This window comes from Streptopelia decaocto (assembly GCF_964273445.1).
Source record: "Streptopelia decaocto genome assembly, chromosome: 9".
Classification (NCBI taxonomy): Eukaryota; Metazoa; Chordata; class Aves; order Columbiformes; family Columbidae; genus Streptopelia; species Streptopelia decaocto.
In genome coordinates, this window is record NC_138664.1 from 6,231,922 (window position 1) to 6,254,938 (window position 23,017).

Consider the following 23,017-nt stretch of genomic DNA (forward strand, 5'->3'; position numbering starts at 1 on the left):
ACAACAGTGAGACTTTTGGCTATTATGGTAATGGCTACTGCAGAGAGACTTAAGGTACCTAATTCTCAGAGCAAAGGAGATGGCTGTCCATGTTCCAGAATAGGAGATCATTGCCATGAATATTTTTCACTATAGCACTATTATTTTCATAGTCCACAGCTGAAATACACTCTACAGTCTGTATAGGCCTTTGGGGAGCACCTTTTTCTATGGTCAATCTGGCTCTTGTGCCTGATTCCATATATTAACAGTGCACACAGGCACTAACCTTAGTCAGGAATGATGTTTCTTTGCATTGAATGACTAGAAAAGAACTCTGGCATTTACCACACAGAGGAAAAGAGGAAAATCCAGGCACTCACCATTAGAAGCACAAACCCGCAGGACCCAGAGGCAGTGGGTGAGGAGCAGGTGGTGACCCAGGCTTCTTCTTGCCAAGCTCAGTATTATATCAGTTGCTTCTGCCTTCTGCACTTTCTGCCCAAACTTGCTATCTGTGAAAAGCAAATAAGAATCAAACTATTACAAAGAGACCAGGTCTCTGCAGCAGTGCTGACAAATGTATTTGTATCAGATCTTGTAAGTCAGGATCTAATAACAAAGGCATTCAAATGTATCAGTGAGTTAGATCAGTAGACAAGGTTCTTAGGGACATGATTTAGTGACAGTGTTGAGTTAACAGTTGAACTTGATGATCTTGAGGGTCTCTTCCAACCAAAATGATTCTATGATTCTGTTTACACTGAAAACAAGAAAACATGGGGTTTACCTAGAGTCACCATATACAAATAATAGAGTCACAGAATGGCTTGTGTTGGAAAGGACCTGAAAGATCACCTAGTTCCAACTCCCCTGCCATGGGCAGGCACACCTTCTACTAGACCAGGTTGCTCAAAGCTCCACCCAACCTGACCCTCTAGGTGCATGTACACCGTCTCTGCCTTGTTGCAGGATCTCTACCTGGTCAAACTGCAGACAAGCAGCTCACCCTTACAATAAACTCACAGCTGTCTATCAACCAGGCACAATCCAAGTGTTGGTTATTGCTGGGGCTGTCCTTAAGTCTTGAGCCCCCCACCCAAGAATTTCCCCACCGCTCAGCAGTACCTCGTTGGCCGACCCTGGCCAGCAGCCGCAGCAGGGGCAGGAGGGTGCTGTGGTCAGGCGGCTCGGTGTGGGCAGCAGCGGTGAGAGCCTGCAGCAATGCCTCGCTGCCCCCTTTGCTGATCACGTAGTGAATTCTCCGGCCGGTCCCTGGGGACAGGAGGAGAGACTCTGCTCAGAGCATCCCTGCCCCAGATTCGCAGCTATCACAAACCCTCATCCCGCATGGAGCACACAAAGGTCCCCTGGCCTTCTTACAGCATTTTATTGCTGTAAACCCAAGGGCATTTGCAGAATTGATCATGGTTCTCAGGTGCCCCTGGCCTGGAGACATGGCTAATGGCTGCATGGTAAAACCGTGCGCTCTTGCTCCAGCAGTCATTATCTTTATAAACCCACCTCCTGTAGAAGTCTTTCATTGTGCATTGAAATGCAGCAGAGAGGAATAAGCAGAGACACCAACAGATTTCAAAGGAGCAGAAGGCTCAGTGATCTTTTCTTAGATACTGGAAATTAAACAAGCAAAGGACTAAAGCTGCACTAGGCTTCTGCCAAATGAAAAGGAATCCTAGGGAAGCTTTGGAGGCAGCTTTCAAATAAATCTAGGTCTCCAAAGAAACCAGATGCTAACCCTGTGAGCCCTACTGTGTCAACAAACATTGATCCACGGGTGATTTCAGCAGCAACTTCAGGCTCAACAGTTGGAGGAAGCTGCATGTTCAGCTCCTGGAGGGGAGACAGTACCTCCTGTCCTCCATGTAGACAATCCTGAGGATCAGCACTGCAGGGCTTCAAAAGAGAGGCCCAGATGGACAAGCAATGTCTGTGGCGGGGCTCCAAGGAACGGGGAAAGCAGGAGTCTCCAGCACTCGTCTGTGTGGCCCCTGCAGCCTGGGAGATCAGTTGGGTTGAGAATTGTTTAGCAAATGACATTTTTAAGGTGGAGCAGGAAAGAGAAAAAACTTAATTATTTTTTCATCCGGCCAAATTTATGGAGGTGTGAATTGCCAGACCTATTTGAGGACTCCCTTTCTGCCCCTAGCCCACAGGTACTGTCCAAGAACTTTGCTTCCTTACCCAGAGAGAGCAGGTCGGTGAGGACACTGAGAATATTCAGGATAACATCCTTATCGTGGGAGCTCTGAAATGGAAACACACCAAATTTAGGGATCAGTTCAGAACAGTGAACTTCATACCTCAGAGGGCTACAGTGCATCATGCCATGCAGAGGCACCTAAGAACCTTGTTTTAATACCGAGTACTTTTCGTGCCATCTGGTCAGCAAATACATGGAACCATCTTGATAACACATTTTAAAAGCCACTGACGTGCTGATCATACCACACAATATTTAATACACAGTAGCATTTTTGCAGAATTTGTGTTTAAGTTCTAAATTATATCTCGCATTTTTGCTTTGTTCTGGCTACCTCAAAGCTAAGGAAATTCTATATCACAAAGAAATGTTAGATGTGGGGTGGTTTGCCATGACAGCATCCCTTATTTCTGGCAGTTGAAGAAGCATATCTTTAAATTATATTAATCTCATTTACAAGAAAATTTCCATCTTTGCAGCTATAACCACATGGAAGCCTGGAATTTAGGAAGCAAAAAGATGCCCTAAGTTTATTTTTAATCAAGACCAAGTAAGCACCGCACCTTGACATCACACATTATGCTATAGATCCACTTTAAATTTTGCACTAGAGGAAATAAGATATACTGTACTTGAAGAGAAGGAAATGGATGATGTCTACCATCCACCTGCATGATACACTGGAGCCCTTCTCTAATTCTCTTCCAACTATATTTCACTGCTGAGACTGAAGAATTAATCACCAGACTGGGTTGCTGTATGAAGGATTTGGGTTAAATTCTAGATCTCTTCATTTCTGACCAGATACAATACAACAAAACACAAAACAAATTTCCAATATAATAGAAAACTTGCATTTTCGTTGTCTTGATCCTGAAGAACCTGGGGTATTCCACATAAACTCTAATGGTATCACTTTATCTCCTATTATTACAATAGGATAATACCTTACAAATATAGGGCTTCCATATTTCTGAACATTGAATTGCTTCAGAAACTTGAAGTACTAGTATGTATTCTGGCTCTGAAAGAAGTGGCAATACTATCATACCAAACCAAATATACTTTACCGGCCAAAAGGCATTCAAACATTCTCTGACGTATTTAACATTATGCAACGGATTATTTGAGACATGGAGTTGAGAAGTAACACCTAGCAAAAAGAAACTCTAGAAAGAATGTTAGGAAAATCTATTTCAGATCTGTAACAAGGACTACTAATGCAAATGGACTATTTTTTTTTCCCGTGGGTCCCTGCTAAAGTCACAGCACAAGCTGACATGATGCTGAGCATTGTGTAGGTGATTAGTGAGCTGCATATCTTACCCCCTTCTCCTTTGTTATAGCTGGGGAGGGTATGTATTGAGTAAGACATGGGAATGAAGCAGGAAAACAGTCACTGTTGACAGTCGAAGCAGGTGACTGTCAGCCTGGACAACTGGCTTCCCACCTGTCTCAGAACTCCCTTAGGATGCTTGGTAGGTCCCTTCAACCAAACCTTCTTCTGTATTGGCAAATTATATGTGCCATCTTCTGTATGCAGTATCTACATTAGTGCTGATATTCCCAAACTTCTGTATCCTTAACATTATGTATTCTTAGATTTCTTTTCTTATCATAATTATTGACAAAAACAAGCTCCAAATCTCTGAAAACCAGAATTCCCATCATACTGGTTTTGGCTACCATATTTTAACTGCTCAATACACATTTCATGCTGGCACAAGTGAGCAACAGGGATGGAATTATCAGCAGGGAAGTGACACAAAAGAACAATATGTGGTCAGGGGAAGAGGAAGGAAGAGGAGTTGGGCGACGATGAGGAATTGGAGGAAACATGCAGAGAATCACTTCTGAACCAGGGGACTCAGGAGGAGGGTCTGTGAACACTGACACTTCTAAAGACTCACTCTTATTTTTAGCTAAAATCCACAGGAAAAGTGCTTTTCTCATCCCCACCTCTGAACTGGCTCATGCCAGGAGCAAGAGCCTGCTGTTTTTATTTGTTACTACATTAACTCGACAAGCAGAGATCTCTACACGGAACATAAGAGTTCAGCCCTTTTATGAACTGTGTTGAAACCAAAGGCTTGGTATGATAGTATTGCTGCTTCCTTCAGAGCCAAGACAAACAGAATATGTGGTTTTAATGAAATCCAGTAACTCTCAGTTCACCCCGTATCACCCCCCCGCCTCATCTCAGAGAAGGGATCAGAATTGGTGTTACTGGCTCGAGGGATCACAGAGAAAGTCTGCAGCTCTGAATGCCATTACTTCTAGGTAACACGGATGGTTTTAGACATATCTTAATCTTGCTAACTCATATCTTTGTTCATCAGTCCACAGTCCTGACCTGTCTCAAGTGTCTCAGAGCAAACGAAGAGCAATCAGAGCTTCTCCCCAAAAGTCTCCTGGCATTTTTTATCATAGGGATTTAATAGTCAGGATGGGCTGTCAGGTATGATGAGTATCCTCCAAATTTACTGACTCCAGGCAGAGTTACTGTTCTCAGCACCTTTTTAAATATCAGGGTTGCCTAAATCAGACTGTCCTCTGGTTTTGTCTTGCTGCCTCTCAGTATCCCTTTCCTCTGTAGGTGGATGGATTACACATTAAGGTTTCAGTAATGAAGTCTTCATTGATTTATGCTCCTATTACACTGGGTTGTTTATTTTAACTGATTGGATTGTGGGTTTCCTAAGCCATTAACACAAATAGTGATGACATAAGATATCCTCTGCCTTTCCATGTGTTTTATCCAGGGACTCAGGCAAACAAAGAACTTGAGGGGACATTAAAGATCAACCTTTAAAATGTGCAAATTTAGATCTGGGTGATAATTCCAAATATTTTACCTGAGTATTTACTCTTGATATTTTAACACCAAAATTCTGACGGTGTTGGTGCCTCACTGTTCCTATTCCTCCTGTGCACTAGTGAAGGAACAGGGTGATTTGTGTGTTTGCTGAAACAGTGGATAAAACCCTAGTTCCATTACAAATTCTAATGTATTTCCCACTAACTTCAGTGGCACCAGTGGATAATACAGAATACTGCAGAAGAACACAGCTCCAATTTATAATATAGCAAGACAACACCGAAAAAACAACCCTAAAGTTGTTGTCTTGCAAGACGGCAACTTGCCTGTTGAAAAGAAACAGCTCGGATTTTGACTAATTAGCTTGATATTTTCAAAATCAAAGAAATTTGGACACTGAAATGCATTAGAATTAATTGCTTAAATTAATACTAATACCAGACTGTTTGTGGATGTGTTGCAACAAATTCATTCACAAAAAATATTCAGTAAATCTTTTTGAACAGTAAGTACAAATGAGAAAATCACAACTTGTGCCTGATCTAAAAAAGATGAATAGAGTAATATCTTTAATGCAAATTACTTACCCAGCTCTGGTTAAAATAAACACATCAGTTATTTTTATTGAAATATATGTTTGACGGTTCAAAAACAAACCATAAGCAAAGAGAGAAGTAAAATTCCTCTTGCTAAATATTTTCCATTCCTGCCAGCACTTAGGAATGTTAGATACAACATCTATACATATACAGACTAATGAAGATGCATTCATGGTATATGGGTGGAATGAGAGCAGAGAAAAGTTGCCAGAGGCTCAAGTTAGATTACAAAATCACTGACCTCCTGCAGGACGTCACTGAAAGGATTTAGAGTTAGAGCCAGATTGTTACCTGTTAACACCAGCCTGTAGCTGCCTTTCCTGGCTTGCAGCTGGACAAAGACTAAAGTAGCAAAAAACATCACTTAAAATATCAACCAAGAGTATCACAAGGATGAGTTCAGGTGCATTTAATCGGTTCCCAGCTGACAGTTCCCCTCTGAGCTTTTTCTGGGAATTAATCCCTGAAACACTGGGGCTTCGGTTAGCTTGGCTGAAGCTCCTCATAGATAAACAGCAGGAGGACGGAGAAAGCCAGGAATAAATAAAACACCCCAGTGCATAGTCATTGGTACATTACAGGCAGCAAGTGATTAGTTGGTGACATTGGGTTTGGAGGACAACAGCTTGATCCCAAGATCCTTCTGAGTGGCAGTTTGGGATGTTTTGCTGACACGTGATGAAGCAGGGCAGGAATCCCTGTCTCCTTGTCCTGCTCCTTGGGAACACACCAAGACATGCTGTTATTAACTCAAGACAAGATTATTAAACTGTAACTAAGCCCCCATAATAGGTAATCTTGTTTCATCAGGGAAGTCTCCTGGGATGTTTTCTGTAAGATTTGAAGACCCAACAGAGATGGAATTTTTCCTGTCCCACCTGAAGGACAGCGGTTTTTAGTGCTGGCTTAAAACAAAGACTTCCCATAAACTCAGTATTTTGTGTAGCTCTTGAGCTTCCATTTATTTTGCCCAAAGGCAAGTATTTCTCCAAATGAGACATGCAAACTACTGACGGTGTTTGCTGTGAGTCTAAGCACTAACGGTGAAAAAAGAAGGATGCCCAGAAACAAATCAAACAGAATTAATTTGCACAGTGTGATATTTGTTAATAAATATTTTATTTGGGGAAAGAAATACAAAGCAGTTATTCCACTCATAAAAATAATAAATGCAAAATTAAAGAAGCTGCTCCTGCAAGACAATGCATAACATGATTTCTATCAATACTCCTATTAAATTAAATGTTGAATATAGTCTCACAAAGCTGGGTAACTGCTTAGGAAACAAAACAAAACAGCTTCCTTCAAAAGAAAAGCTATTGCTACACTGGGCTAACAAACTTCCAGACACATTTTTTTTAGAGAGACCAAGGAATAGGATGTCCAATTCCAGAGGTTTTGCTTGTTTGTTTGTTTTTAAATAGCCTGTTTCTAAATAGGGCAGCAGGACTTGACATCCTTCTTTCTTACCCTTAATAAATTTGCTCACACAAATAGCAGCAGTCAGAAGCCTAACCGTCTGTGTAATGAGACTTGCATCTGCAAGTAAGATTTCTCACTCTCTGCACTTAAAGCCTGTTTAAATCAGAACCTCTTCTCCCAAAATTCTGCCACCAGCAAGGCAGAGGTGTGTACCAGACCCAACTGCTGGGCACAGCCACTCGCCACTGGCATTATGGAATTGCCAGCTGGATATCTTCTTCCCACAGCTGAATATGTGGTCTCACAACAACTGTGAAGCCAGGTTCGGTGCCTTGTGTTCTGTGCTTTGTCAGAGTAAATTGCTTTTTCTAATTTAAGAAGAGCTAAAAATTCGCACTTTAATAAGAGAGTGAAATACTCTGGAGAATTTCTTGTCTGTGTGCTCCCATCCTCAGCCTCAATATTCAGCCAGCTAGCCGTGATTTCTTCTTGTTGGAAGGTTATTATCAGCAGCATTTGATACATGAAGGCTTAGGAAAAAAAAAATAAAATCATTATTTATGAGGGGAAAAAAAGGGTTCAGGGCTCTCTGAAATTCCACTAGACAACCTCAGAATAAGGGAGTACTCGAATTAAAGTGATTACAGCCTGAATTTCATTATTACTGAAGCACTTTGTTACAATACTGCCATCATTCTGCTTTAGAAGGATGCTGAAAAGCTATGGTCCTCTTGCCCCTGCTTCCAAAATACCCACCCAGCCATCACCACAGCCGTCACCATCCTCTGCAGTAAACAGCAAGTGCATTTCTTTAGCAGACTCTGGATAACCTCTCCTGGGGAGCCAGATAAACCTGAGCAAGCCAGGAAACTCAAAGAGAGATGGAAGGGAAAGGGGCTATTTAAAGACTCAGAGAGGAGGACCCAGCTGCTCGGGCAGTGTCCTAGGTGACCTCTTTAATCCCTCAAGAAAGGCGTTCACAGCTGTGTGGGATCATGTAGCCCTCAAACTGTACACGGCGTGGCCAAGGGGCCTTCCAGAACAAGACATGTGGTCCAACAAGTTCTCGCTCCTGTTCCCAAGTCCCTCTCGCTGGCTCCTGCGCACCCCTGCGGGGCATGGCCAGCACCAGCCATTTGCATTCCTGCTGATGCTCAACACCATGTCAGGCTTTATGCATCAGCCCAAAGCATCAGTTACGGATTTTATACCAGGGAATAGCGCAAATACTCATTAAAAGATTCCCTCTCTCTCTCTCTGGCCTGCTGCAATCAGGTGGGTGTCTTTTTTCATGGCCTGCAGTGACCTGAAGATACATTTTTGCTCATCCTTGTTTGCACTTGGGTGTGATAACCTGCAACATTTTTTTCAATAACACTGCTGGGTTTAAGGATTACACACCCATCACAATGGATGGCAGCTCATCCAGGTGACTGGGCGGAAGTCATGCCTCAAAGCCAACTTCTATACATGCTATTGTAAAGAGCTTTGTTCCCATTCATGGTGCTTTGGGGCTTCTTCTCCAAGGATATGCGCTCCACTTTGTGGGACTGAACTGCTTCAAGGCAGAGATGGGCAAATTCCTAGCGTATATCGGAGTGTCTTCAAAACACTGAAGGTGTTGAGATGTAACAGCTTGGCCTGAGCTGATCTCTAGCCAAAATAACTTGGTGAATAACATGGTGGAAATCATCTGTGCCAAGGAACCTTACTATATTTAATGCAATAAAATGCACTGCATAACACCTTTCATCACAGGATGACAGATTCCTCCATAAATATTAATTAACACCTGCCCCACTGCATCCCTCATCAAGAAAATCAGATTCATTGTCCCTTATTTTCCTGGTGGGAAATATCACCCTGTGGTGAGAAATTCACGTAGTACCTAAGAGGATGGGTGGCAGAGCCCAGACAACTATTCCAATAAAATGATGCAGAAACACTGTCTGCATAGTATTATAGCTCTCAATCTTACACTTACTTCAATTTATTTGTGAGAGGTTCAAAGATTTCCTTCCCTGAGATCACTCTTCTCCTCTCAAGTTCCTAGGGGAAAGTCCAGCAGAAAAGACCTATCCCCTGAAAGGAATCCTATTGCCAAACTGGGAGAAGGGCTACTCACCACCAGTGGATCCCAGCCCTCTTTGTGAAGTAAATGATCCTTCTGCCCCAGGATGAGGATGACTTTGCGTTTAATCCATTCATACAGGAATTAAGAAGCACATAGACCATGACCTGACCCTTTTCCAAAGGATGTTTTACCTGCTATGTCACAAAGACTCCAAGGTGTTTCACCTGTCTTCAAAGCATGGTTGTTCACCGTGTCTGTGCCACACCATTAGTGTGTCACACTAATACAATGTATTCACATTCAGATACCTGCAGGAGTTATGTCCTTATAGACCGCAATATGTTGGATGCTGTTGGCAAAGTAAATTGCTTTTTTCTTTTTTTTTTATGCCAAAGTTCTCTCTATGTTCTCAAAGAGTAGATTGTCCTTGTGTAGTTCCTACTGATACAAAGTTCCTTTGTGTCACTTACTCCTCTCACTAATGCATCTCTAATAGAGCAATTACTTTATTATGCAGAACTGGTGATAAAACACATTATTATATAACCTTAAAATGCTTCTGTCAAATTGGAAGTGTTAAGAGAACGAGGAAACTTTGAGATAAATCAAAACACGTGATATTCTGCAAAAGGTTTTTAGACTTTCCTCTGAATATTTCTAACATCTTTTCTCTAATTTCTAGTGCAGATAAATTCTCTCAGGTTTCATCTCTTACTTCACAATAAGTTACCTATGACACCTAAAGATTTTGACTGGATTTTATGTTATAACATTCTTTTTTCCTTTTTTAATCTATTTCTATTTTAATGCCAAAATTATCCTAGCATATGTCTTTCACATTCTCTTAATAAGTTTCTCGAAGGCATTAACCATTCTTGCACAATGATCTCTATAAGCATGTTAGCACCTACTGTTTATTGCTATTTCTTGGATTTATTCCTATATTTTATATTACTTCAGCTCTTATTGAACTACTTTAAAATATTAAGGTTTCTGTCACAAAACTGTTACAGCTACTTAACACAACTGCCACCCAAACTTAATAGGGAGGGATCTGTTTTTTCCATTCAGCTGTAGTTATCTTTTCCACTACTAACGACAAAAGAGCAGCATGAAACATGCTATTATCTTTCTTCGCAAGATTTTATGGGTGTCTGTCCAGAGAATACAGTATCTTTCAAAGAAGAAGTGCATTTGGGAATTATTTAAGCAATGGCATTTCTCAAAGTACAAGTGAGTCTGGAAGATTCTTGGATAATTTTCAGATGTACTTGCTTTTTAGTAAAACTCCAGATTTTGGATACCATAGCAAATGTGACTACGTGCAGGTGGAAATAAATAGCTGTAATGAAGATGCTGCTGTTCTCGCCTGTTGTTCATGCTTGGGCTGAGCAGGACAAAGCCACAATGTCCCCACATCTACTCTCAGTCTGCCCTGGCAGTGGCCTCGGAGGAGGCTCTGTTAGTCTGGGCTTCTCTGTTAGTCTGGGCTTCTCTCTATATTCCAGTGCTAGCACTCCCACTTGCAACACGTTAGTCTGACATCAGCTTGCACAGGCTGAAGAAAAGGACAACTATAAGGTACATTCTGGTTTAGAAAAACACTAGTCTTTTCTCTTGCCGAGATAAGCGCCCTTACATGTCAATCTACCCCGCTTTCAAAAGTGCTTTCTGGAACAGCAATGAAAATGCCTTTAATCAATCAACACTTAATAACGATGATTGAGGTATGGGTAGTGGAGACAAACCGCTAATAACTGTTGTTAGTCACAGCTTATTTTCTTGAGAGATGGAACCCGGAAGTGGAAATGATGAACCTATTTTCCCCATCCAGTCTAAGTGAAAAATCAAACAACAAACAAAACTCAGCATCTATAATAAATAGCAAACTCCGTTTCAAAATTCTAATGATTCAAAGCATTATTACTAGTAATGTAAAGCAGAACATCTGTCTAACTGCATTGCTGAGACCCATCCGTCTAGACTTAAACAGCAATCTCTTAAAAGCAAAGCCCCCAATTCTCTGGAAAGCTTGCCAAGTTTTTAAAAGGTATGACAGGCGTATGTCATTTTCCATCCAGAAGGTAACAAAGCTTTTTATTATTTTCAGTCTACACCCTGTGCAAGACACCCAGCAGTAGCAAGCCAATGCCACCATGTTCACATAAGACATGTCTGGGGCTTTATTCAGCCCTTGTTACTTCAGTTCAGTAGCTCCAAAACACTTGCAAACTAAGTGCTGGTCAGTCAAGCCAAACGGTATTTTATTAGCTCAGTGAATGAGCTCACTGCTGCATTTGTGCTCCAGGAAAACGTGACAGGAGTTAAATTTAAAAAATACGAGAGTCCTGAGCTGACATCCAGGCCAATTTAGATCAGGGACATTGCAAAGTGAGAGATGAATGAGAGAGCTCTTACTGGTGCCTTTCTATACAGAAAGACCATTGTGCTACTGCAACAGAGCAAACTTGGGCACCCGCTGTGCCCACGGGTGTCTGAGGGCTGCACCGACCCAGGACATCTTAACACAGGAAGCAAGGAGCATGATGTCCCCTGATGTGCCAGTCTCTACATGCTGTTCAGCTTCGCTCCGCTGAGATCCGTGGTGGACTTCACTGAACCAGACTCTGTGGGCTGTCGCTCCTGAGACACTCTCACATGGGAACAGGCTGAACATGCGGTGGCACATGATTTGTGTGAAAAGAGGGGACCTTTGGCACAAGCCACATATTCCTCCGCTGCTGGCAGAGCAATGGGGAGGGACATCTGAGCTTTCCACAGACCCACACATCTCACCAAGTTCTGAGCAAATGCAGACGTGATATCACGGTGGACTGATGTCTGATGTCTCTACCCAGCAGAGATTTGGTCTGTGACAGAGTCTACTTCCAATGCCTGCATGCATCACCAGCATAGAGAGACCACCAAAAAGTAGTAGTTGTGTCCTATTTTATTTAAGCATGTTCTCAAGGAACGCTGTTGATGTAACAGTGCTCCACAAGCTTTGTTACGACATAGCAGGGGAATTCAGCTAAGAAGATTTCCATCTGTTTGATCAGATAACCACCTTTTAGACAAAACCCTTCAAGTCTGCAGTCAGGGAGATACAGCCGCTGCTGCAGGAGCTTTTGAAACAAACCACTAATAAGCATGGTTTTCATTTCAGAAAACAAGTCATTTTAATGCATCTCTGCTTTGAGCTGTCCCCTTGAAATCCGTGTGCATTATAGAGAGATTAAATGACCAAAGCTCTATTGGAAGAGAGATTGTCAAAGAAATACAGAACCAGGCACACATTCTCTTTTGTCATCTCCAGCTCTCTTTTCCACTTGCAGAACTTTAGCATAGTGTAAGAGGTCGCTCAAGTGCAGGAGATTTTTTTCAAAGAGGAGACCAGATAGATGAGGGCAATAGTGCTGCTTTCGCCCAACCTCTCCAGAAACTGCCTCCATGTGGATGGTGCTGCTTTATTCCTGGAAAATATGGAAGGTTGAAAGAGGCAGTTCAGTTTGTTCCTCTGACTTCATCAGATCAGTATTTTAATCATAGGGAAAGGTCAGGTGGACCATTCTCCCTCCTCCCCTCCTTTGCAGTGCAGACAGGTGGGTATTCACCATGCCAAGCAAGCTGCTCATGGAAGGATCTCTTTCTCTTCCTGCCATGCTCCTGGTTGCCAGGTTAATCCTGAATCAAATGGAGAGGCAACATTATCTTCACTGTAAATCTGCTTCTTTGCCCTTTCAGCAGAAATCCCATTTAAAAAAAAAAAGGATGGCAGAGAATGACATGCATTGCACTGATTTCACCCAGGCTGCATGAATGTCATCTGCTCATGGAGTCAGTTATCTCACTCTTGGATTTGAGAAGCAATGTGAACTAAAGCTCTCTTTGCCCTGACTTGACACGAGTTTTACCTCTATTTACTGACCAAATGGAGAAATCACAGACAGTGAATTAGTTTGATAATGGGAGTTTTTAACAGTCCTGAGAATAAAGCCCAGGACTCCCTCTTTAGCTGTCAATATACCATCGTTCACTCTTTTGAAAGGAAGGGAACAGGTAGCAGAGAGTGTGGTGGAGCAGATGGGCCCAGAGGAGAAAAATCTGTCTCTGCTTACTACAGGGATCAAATTCTCACTGGTCCCAGTGGGAAGCCTCTGCCTGTAAATTACACTGAAAATTAATGTGCATAAAAGGCTTCACAGTAGTTGATTGAAGTAAAACACAATGCTGTGGTGCTTCCATGGCTCTAGTGTCAGAAAAATGTGTGTTTCAGTTTCAAAGCATCCCTTTTTGAAAGAGGGGAAAAAAGAGGCAAGTTTTCTTTAGTAGAGTAGTTATTTTTCCCGCAGGGCACTTCCATGTCAGAATTACTCAATTTTCTAATCAGAATCATCATGAAAGTTTTGCTGTTCTCATTAATTCCACCTTAACCTACCTTCCAGGAGAACAGACCATGAAAAAAAAACAACCTTGTTCTCTAAAATCCCTAAGGAAAGGAGGTTCAGCTTTGCCCAAGGAATTTCTTGTCAAGGAGATGCTATTCTATCAATCAATAGGTGGTCTGAAACATTCGTTCTCTTTTGTGTAGCTTAGTAATGCCTGTGGGCAGAAGGGTCGCTACCATGTTTTCTTTGTCCTCTCTAGAAGACATCTTACAAAATCAATGACAAGTTGTTGACTTCCCAGACCTTTATTTCTTTATCATATGGTAAGTCTCCACTCAGTAAAACAAAGGCTGTGACAGCATAAAAGATCAAAAGGAAGTACTAAGTCATGAATACACGCCTCCACAGACCTGTGGAGGAGAATGACCTTGTTTTAAGGTGATTTCTTCATTACATTAGACTTTCCTTCCCAAAACTGTACTAAGATAAACTGTTTTCCCTGTATGAAAATGCAAAATATTATCCAGTTCTTGGAAATTTGAATCTTCACCTGAAGAATGCACCTAGACTATATTTGGGTCAACTTCTCACGAAGATGAAATAGTGAGAAAAAAGCAGTTGTTTTTTATTTTAAATTATAACAGAAAATGTCTACAAATATTTGAGGGTGGTTTGGACTCACGTTCTCTCTTCAAAGTCACCTTTAATTAAACTATATTTTCTGAAATTGAACTGTCTCTTCTGAAACAGCAGCACAGTAGTGCTTTCTGGTGCTCACGTAGCTTCCAGGATTGCAGTCACTGATGACCCACCAGTACGTCAACTGAGCTGGACTATTTAGTTGTACAAGAACACACTGTATGGCTTCCCCCTAACACTCACTCCTCACCTCCTGCAGCAAACTTGGTTTTGTCAATGAGGAGAAAGGAGACTGTGTGGTGAGATTGCTTTGTACTGTTCCTGGTCTCCCTGGGGAGAAGGTTGCAGCTTGCTCTCATGTCTCTCCAGTTTCCAGGTATATTCTGACCCCACAATCCCCTAGGGACCAAAATCAGCCTGTTTCACCCAAGAATCATAGGGACATGGTTTAGAAGTGGACTTGACAGTGTTAGATTAACAGTTGGACTCAGTGATCTAAAGGTCTTTCCCAACCAAAACAATTCTAGGATCCTTTTCTGCAGAGATGAGCAGCAAGAATCACAGAATCACAGAATGGTTGCAGTTGGAAGGGACCTCTGTGCCCCTCATCTTATCGTTGGGCACCACTGAAAAGAGCTTGGTCCCATCCTCTTGACACTTAAGATATTTAAAAGCATTGATAACATCCCCAAATTCAGTGATCCTTTCCTGCAGAGATCAGCAGCAAGCCCAGCACTCAGAATGGCCTTGGTTTATGGATCAGATCTACCCTATGGCCTATCGGGCCCTGTAGGCAAACAGGTGCGAATAAACAGTGAGCTAAGTGGTTATTAAAAAAAACAGGGAAAGGCAAGAGGGAATTATTTTATATCCTGGTCTGGTGAGAAGAATATAGTCATGGGGCTGGAGTCTGGCAGAGACCAATGACCTATGTGGGCACATTGTGTGTCTACGGATTCAGGATTTTCAAAGATGTGAAAGCCTGAAGTTCTCAAGTGTCCATACATCAACACTAACAAAGAAAAGGGCGCCTCACCTCTCCCAAGGACCACACCTAATTCAATAAGGAGCTACCAGCAAACACTGCCCTAATTCTGTACTCCCCACCAAATCTTCCTGAAGCCCTATAGAAGGACGGGCTTTTACCTGAACTTCCAGATGCATAAATCCCCCGCAGATTTCGTATTATCTGTCCTGTCACAAACAGGAATGATCGCACAGAGGCAGCATCCCCATGACAGCAACAACTCCAGGAGTAATTTTCAACCCTGCTATCCCAGACCAAGTGACACAAATTCCCTCCCCATCTCTTAACTCCTGGTACATTTATGAAATGTTTTTCTTTCTATTAACACACATCAGTAAACTCTCTGCTGGTGTCAGTAGACACTGCTAAAGTTAACTCATTTTCTATACAACTAACTTTCTTGCACTTTTTATTAAATGTAATAAACTTTAATTCAAAGATGTCCGTAAACATATTTTCTACCATAGGCTTTTTTTCCCATTATAGAGAAAGCCAAGAGGACTGGACCGACACATTGGACAGAAAAATGAGTTGAAAAGATCTCTGAGCCATCACAAAAAATGCAGCATAATACACTGAAAATGAAATTATACTATACAAAGAAACAAGCACGATTTATTCAGGCAAACACCTCTCTGTATGAAAACATCCCTCTTCATATATTTCACAGAGGGAAATTATTGAAGCCTGAGAAAAGGAGAAGGCGGAAATTTCCATTGACAGAAGAATATTGATGTAACTTATAAATATATCCTTAGGCATACAAAACACCTATGGAAGCTCAATAACCACTAACAATTATTCTTGACTTACTAATAGATAAGCAGATGCATTTGAATATACTTTTATATATACAGTACATGAAAGATAAGTAATTTTAAGCAAATGCATATACCTCCTTACATAATGGAATTTAATGTGTGCTTGTGTCTATAATACAGCAGTTATATAAAAGTACACAATATAAAGCTGCCTGACATTGTATAATGTACCATTATATTAAATGCAAATAATTTAAGTTAAACATGAGGCCATGAGGGCAAAGTCAGGCCCTCAACAGCTAAGAAGCACCAATTGGTAAGTGTTCATTTTGTTTCATTTGGCCCCCTAGAGTAACTGCATTTTTTTGTTTTATGGCAACTTGTTTTGTTTCACAAAATCTCTGCTTCAGGATGAACAATGTCTGCTGCCTGGAAAATCACCCCATATAACTTTTTGTCCTCATCATTTAGCATGTGACTCTGTGCATTATTTATTGTGCAGAATCCAAGTCCTGCACTGAAAACAAATTATTAATTTACTCCTAATTTTTTTTAGTGTGTTGTCACCAGAACTTCAGATATGTTTTTCTCCAATATTCATTGCCTGATTTCTCAAACATCGATGTGAGGCACGGTGGGTTTATTAGCCACTTTACACATGATTAACTCAGATGCAGAAGGTTATAATCCATTTCTCCAGACCTACATTCAATTGATTTTGCAACGAGGTTATCCTGCCACATTTGCATTTCTGCAGCAGGGGAGAAAGGCGTCCCCAGGAACATTCATGACATGAACTCATTTGCCCTCAAAGCACAAGCCATCCTAGTCAAGGATGAAGGGCAGCAGAAGACAGACTGAAGTCTGCTTTCCTTGCTTGACATGGAAAGTTCTACTCAGAGTACAACACACTCTTGCTCAGCCCAGCTGTAGTTGCTGCCACTCTAAGTAAATTTTGCACCCTGAGGTTGTAAATTCTCATTAATGTAGGAAATTCTGGATAGCCCAACTGGAGGCATTTCAGAGGAGCTGGCAGTGTGCTCAGCTGAACAGCTGCAGCCAGCCGGGGGACATAGTGAAGTTCTGGTCCAGGCTCGGCTGGTGGAAGAGTTTCAGCAGAGTCCAAAGCATGTGTCAGCTTCCTCTGAGGGCTTTAAGTGTTCTGCGCTGATTCACAAGGCTGCTAAACCTTGGTATTTCTTCTATGGCCTGGCAGGAATTAGGGGTTAATGCATGGATTAGTCTCCTTCCTTCTCTTTTGCTTAGTGGCATCCCGTGGTGGCAAGCGAAGGATTGTAGGGAAGAGCTCTGGGTTACCTTTAGGTTCTCCTTAGACAGGGAGGAGATGGGAAGTAGAGACAGGAAGAATAAGCAGTGACCCTAAAAGATTGGGCTTGCACTACCTAGGATTGTTTGCAGATAATTATTCCTTTTCTTCCACATTTAAAGCAGAAAACAGGTTCATGCAGCCTAAGTGGCACTGGCTGTAGAGACAGGCAAGGGCTGTTGGCGTGCCCAGGGTTTCCCTGAAGGGTTTTCCCTTGAACCCTGTAGCCAAGTTTCTCACTGACCTAACTGCACTACTTCTGCTATTCCAAAACCAGAATATTTTTTTGTAAGGAATAGGACACTAACTCCACTGCTGTTCACTTTAGGTACAACAATCTCAGTAAAATTCAGTTAATGAACCACATAAAAATGACTATCTGGTTTTGAGTTGATTTTTTTCCCCTCTAAGGCTATTCCACTAAGCCCTGCCTGCCAAGATGCCTCCCAAAAACAGATTCAAACTTTGAGCTCCTCCATCCCCAGCCCAAACCAGTGGGCATTCCCCTTGCTGAGCAGTTCTGTGATTTTTGTAGATATTTTGCTCAAAGCCAGGAATCTCAGCAGCTCTACTGACAAAATAAGTGCAAGGATGCAGAGGAGACAAAAGCATTTTGCAAAATGTGTTTATATTCATTGTCACTGGAGCAGCAGAGATATCTTCCCACTTGTCTTTAGGATAACAATAGAACTGCCTTGTCAACCAGCCAGCAAAACAGCTCAGAAGAGGCAGCACAAAGGAGAAGAGAGGTTCAAGTTAGCAAACAGTGGATCCTGTATCTGTTCCCTGCCGGGCACCACAGCCATTCAAGAGGGGAAACCCTTTACACAAATAACATCCTACATCAATACATAAGATTTTTGCCTCTTTCCTTTTGAGCCATAGCATTTGGGAACCTGCGCAGTCCAATACAGTAGGACACAGTTTGAGCCAAGGATCTGCCAACGGCCCCAGGGGTTGTCAGCTTTGCAGAATATGTGCACGGGGACTGTGGCTTCGGGAAGCATGTGAAAACCATGCTGAGAGCCAACAGGAAATCTGGGACTCCTCAGGCAACACGATGTACGCTGCCACGGAATCAGGAGAAGTTCTCAGGGGTACCCAAGGCATGCTCATGTCTGGGCCTGGCAAGTGAGGAGAGAGCAGGGAGAAAGAAGCCGAAGAATCAAAATGCTTCTTATTTAGCTGAGGGCCAGGACACCCAGCAATAGGAACTAGGATGCTCTACAGTCCCACGGGAATCAATAGTCTGGGATACAATGAACAATGCTGGCTTAAATTTCCTATTGTTCCACTTAGCAACTAACAGCTGTTTTTAACTAACACCCAGATGCCTCCTCCTGGCACTAAAATAAACAAGAGATCTAATCCCAAGTCCCTCTGGGATTTTGCATTAGGGAGGCTGCCTGTAAAATGGCATGTCAGACTTTTTTCCATGGTGATAAACCATCCACGGGGAGGATGCTCTTTCTGCCACACTGTGGCTGGGGAGCGGGGTGAGGAGCAGCAACCAGCCCAGCCTTGGTCCAGGTACTACAACACTGTCAGTGTGTGAGACAGAGCAGAGCTGGATGTGGGGTGATCAGTATCATGCAGTAAGAGATAGGAACAGAATGGGACAACACTGTCCAAATCAGAGGGACGAGAACTGATAACTGTAGGAGCACATTGGAAGGAGAGTCAAGGAAAGCAAAGAAGGTAACAGAGTTAAAAGCAAAAACTCCAGTGAACTCCTAAGAGCTCAGCCCTGCCATATTGACATCAAAACAGTGAGACAGGGAGAGGTTTTTCTTAAAGCTGAAATTCACATTTTAACACTGCACCTTGTAAGCAATGAAACACTTTTTACCTAGACATCTGAAATGTCACTTTTTGCCTGCAGTAACGTTTTGGTGACAAAAATGCAGCTGCACTTCGAAAGCAGTTCTTTCTTTTCACCTTGTCACTTTTCAGAACACCTGTAAGGTGTTTGCAGGGGTTTGAGCTGTCTTTGGAGGATCATGCTCCCTTGTCACACTGGGAACAGTTTTGAAGAACTCAGAAACCAAATATGTTTCTTGACTAGAGCAGGAGTTCAGTTATTAAATGCATAATGTCCTGGTTTTGTTCTGCACAAAACCATCCAAAGCCAGGCTGTGAGAGTGGGAGTAAAAGAGTCTATACCAGAAGGAGATGGGGTAGATAATTCCTTTGGCTGAAGGTGATAGACCCCATCTGAGGTGGGAACATTGCTCCAACTGAGAATAATAACCTGTGCCCGTGCTTGGAAGCAAGGTAGAAATTTAGTAGCGTGTGAGGGAGTGAAAGGAGAAAGGATGTTTTTTTTCTGAGGTACATAAGGACAGGCTTGGTGACTGAATGTTCCCTCATTCTTCACCTGAAAGCTTTTTGCATACAAAGCAATATTATGTGCTAACAGAAATCAAAAATATACAGTAATATCCTGAAGAATAGCCTGTTGGATGCAGCAGACATGTTCTTCATGCCCAATAAAAGAATATGAACTAGCACTGACAATCCAGCAGGACACAAAAACAAAGCAACCATGTTTTGGACAGCTGTTGCAGAAAATAACAAAGTATGGAGTGATGTTATCAGCAAATGCAAACATCAACAAAAGTTATTATTTCCCAGGCCAATGTTTTCCAACTGTGTCAAGTAAAGGTCTTTTTTACCACCTGATTTTTGGAGCAGAGATAGGTGATGGCATTGAGAGTTATGCTGGTGATATTTTGGCTGGAGGTAGAGGAAGGAGAGGGATCAGAACATACCAGCATTGTAATTGTCACCAACTGCTAACTTTCTGTCCTTTAGCACTCAAACCTCTGTTATCTAATTGAAGATAAAACAAGAAAGCCTTTTGCTCTTCTCTAAGTGAATACAGAATGTTTGGAAAAAAGGTTAGATTTTGTAATATTGAGGATGAATGCCGTGCTACCTGGCAATTTTGCCAATACCACCACCTTTTTCACCTGCAGTGTTCCAAACTATTTCTTGTCTAGCCTTCCATGTAGCTTTATCAATGAACCACATACCTGATTTTAAGCCACAGCTTCCTATTTAAACCTGGGCTTTGTCCAGCTCTTTTCCCAGATTATGCAGAGAGCACTGGGATGGCTAGAGAGCATAAGAAAAAACAGATGTATGCTCAGCTCTCAATTATCCAAAGCAATAGGAAGAGGACTATAACTTGGATACAGTGAAAACATGACCTAGTACAAAACATAGAAGAACACAGGGCAGGTAAGTCACACTTCCTAAAAAAATGTATAGTAGGACAATTTTCTATAGTTTGCCAGTCTACCTACAGAACCCACTGTGCCACAGGGTGCCAGGGAGGGCAAACCAGGGTTTCACAATGATAGAAGAAATAAAAGTTGTTGACAGTTACATGAGCTTTCATAAAAATGTCAGCTAATCAGCCCCTCACAACTATAGTTTTAAAGCCAATTGTGTACTGTAGGTTATTATAACCTTCTCTACACACTTGCAGCTGGTCATAGAAACCTTCCAAGATGCAGAGCTGAGAGACATGAATCTCTGAGCTGATCCAGGAGGGTAAATCTGGTTTACACACCCCATCCCTCATTTTCTGCTTCTGCAATGTGTGAAGTTTTGACAACACACGCAGCAGTCAGAGGATGCTGCTGCCTCAGATGTGAAATTCCTGTCTCTGGGGCTCTGACCCACATCAGCCCAGCTGCACATGGGGGTTCAGGGTACCTGAGAAACACAGACAACTGGCATTTCACCACAAGTCTCTAAAGGCTGCTTTTTATGCAAGCAGGTTGTTTTAGCAAAGCAATTCCTGCCCAGCCCTCATGACAAAATGATGGCTCATGAAAGCACAGGTTCCCTCCCCAAAACACATCCTCCATTTCATAGGGTAGCTCATGCCTCAGCTCAGGGGTCTTCTGCAAGACCAGGAAAAGCGCATCCGTGCTGTGGGAAAACAAAACCAAGGGGGTCACCTACAGGCAGTGGAAGAGATACATCTCCTGCATCTCGTGGCCAAGCTTGTCAAGCAAATATGATTCTGAACCAGGACATTTCCCTTTCCTCAGCTCCTCAGGACCATTTACTGAGCACACCCAATGCCAGTGCCTCAAGAGTTTCTGTCACATTCCCGTTAGTGCTTAAGGGTCCTGGTGAAGACAATTTGACAGGGAGGAACTTGCTGCTTCCAGACAGATCTGTTTACTCACCCCCCTGAGCCCTGGGAGCCACAGCGTGCGCTGCCGGGGTTGCCCGGCTCGCAGACTGACAGCGCTGTCAGGTCCCATTCATCGCAAAGCAGCCGATTCCTCACACCTCCCTCGCTCCCCTGCCGAACGCAGTGAGATCTTGGGAGCACAGGCTCTGCCCTCAGACGGGGCTCAGTGATTGATGCCTAGCAGTAATTGCCAGCGTTCATCTCCAAACAGCAAAACTTCCTTTGATAAAGGCTTTTTAGGGTGGCAGGTGCAGGTCAGGACTCCTGCACGCTGATGCTTTTCGAGACAAGCCAGCAGGAAGCTCGTACAAACAACCTCAGCCCAACAAGTTGCTGCTGGTGAATTAAAGAGGGAAACAAGCCCAAGCGCCTCTCTCATTAGTTCAAGCTGTTCTTACCTGGAGGGTGGAGAGAAGGACTTGCAAGCCACTGGCTTCTTGTTCTGCCATGCTGCTCCCCACTCACACTCCCTGTTTCTAGCAGCAGACACAATGCAGCTAGAAAGCAAAGCTGCCAACTTCTCTTGCTGCTGCCCCTGTGCCGTTTAAGAAATGAAGAAGCTAAACACAGATCCCCAGACACATGCACGCTGCTACCACCAATAATCACAGCAATGCAACTCTAGACCTCAGCAGGAGAGATAAATGTACCCCCCTCCTCCCTCCCAGCTCTCCCACTGTGACGAGAAGATTAATTCCTATATAAAGAATCCTGGGGATTAAGTAAAGTGTTCAGGAAAGGTCTGGGTGCTTGGTGTATGGCAGGGGGAGTGTGGGGAGGGTGGCAATAGCAACAAGAAAGCAAAGAGCTACAAACCTCAAAGAAAGCCAGGGAGAAGGGAGGGAGCACGCTGGCTGCCTGACAGGCATTCCCAGCTGACCTGCTGATCCGTTCCAGACCTTGCGTGGACTCATCTCCATTTGACTCCGTTCCAATGAAACAGGAGACACAGAGAAGGCAGAGCGAGCAGGAGAGATGCCCTCGGTCTTAACGAGTGGTGACAACGAACGGAAGATACACCCGGCATGAAGGACAGGTGGAGCGGGTTCACTGAGGCTTGTGCAGGGTTTTCAGCTTTCAAATCCCGGTGGTTCTCCCCAGTCACAGCCACTACAGCCATCAGTTGCACCCCAATGAGTGACCACAGAGAAGCATCTCATGGCTGCACAGCAAAGGCCAGAGAGGAGAATTGCCTCTGCAAGGTGCAGTTTTGGGGGGCAGTTTGCTCCAAGGGCCACTACAGTGATTCACACATACCCATCTCTTTATATAAGGATAGTAAGTCTGAGAGTAGTTCACTCCCCAGAGCACAAGCCACCCTGTAGTACAGTTGTAGTTGTAGCTTGAATTCCTAGGAGGGCACGGAGTCCGCTTTTAGCTTCAGCTGAATGATATCAAAGGACTTGGTAAACAAGAAGTAGCAGGTAAAGAAGATGAGTAGGAGTTCAGAGGAGCCTTTTCCAGCAAAATGTTTTCAATGTGAAAATGTCAATTAGTCCAATGCAAACATTTTTCAGGGATGCAGCAATTTCATTTCAACCTTCTTAAC

General features: G+C 42.9%; 1 protein-coding gene across 1 annotated transcript in view; it reads right to left on the reverse strand.

The window, feature by feature from the left end:
- Positions 1–21,917, reverse strand: part of AGBL1 (AGBL carboxypeptidase 1) — a gene marked incomplete at its 5' end in the record, with an annotated part of 274,207 nt that extends 252,290 nt beyond the window's left edge. The window contains 4 exons of the mRNA XM_082060702.1: positions 363–494; positions 1,108–1,254; positions 2,182–2,245; positions 21,867–21,917. Of these exons, the coding sequence (XP_081916828.1) occupies positions 363–494; positions 1,108–1,254; positions 2,182–2,245; positions 21,867–21,917 (394 nt within the window). The remainder of the gene's footprint in view (positions 1–362; positions 495–1,107; positions 1,255–2,181; positions 2,246–21,866) is intronic.
- Positions 21,918–23,017: the final 1,100 nt, after the last annotated feature.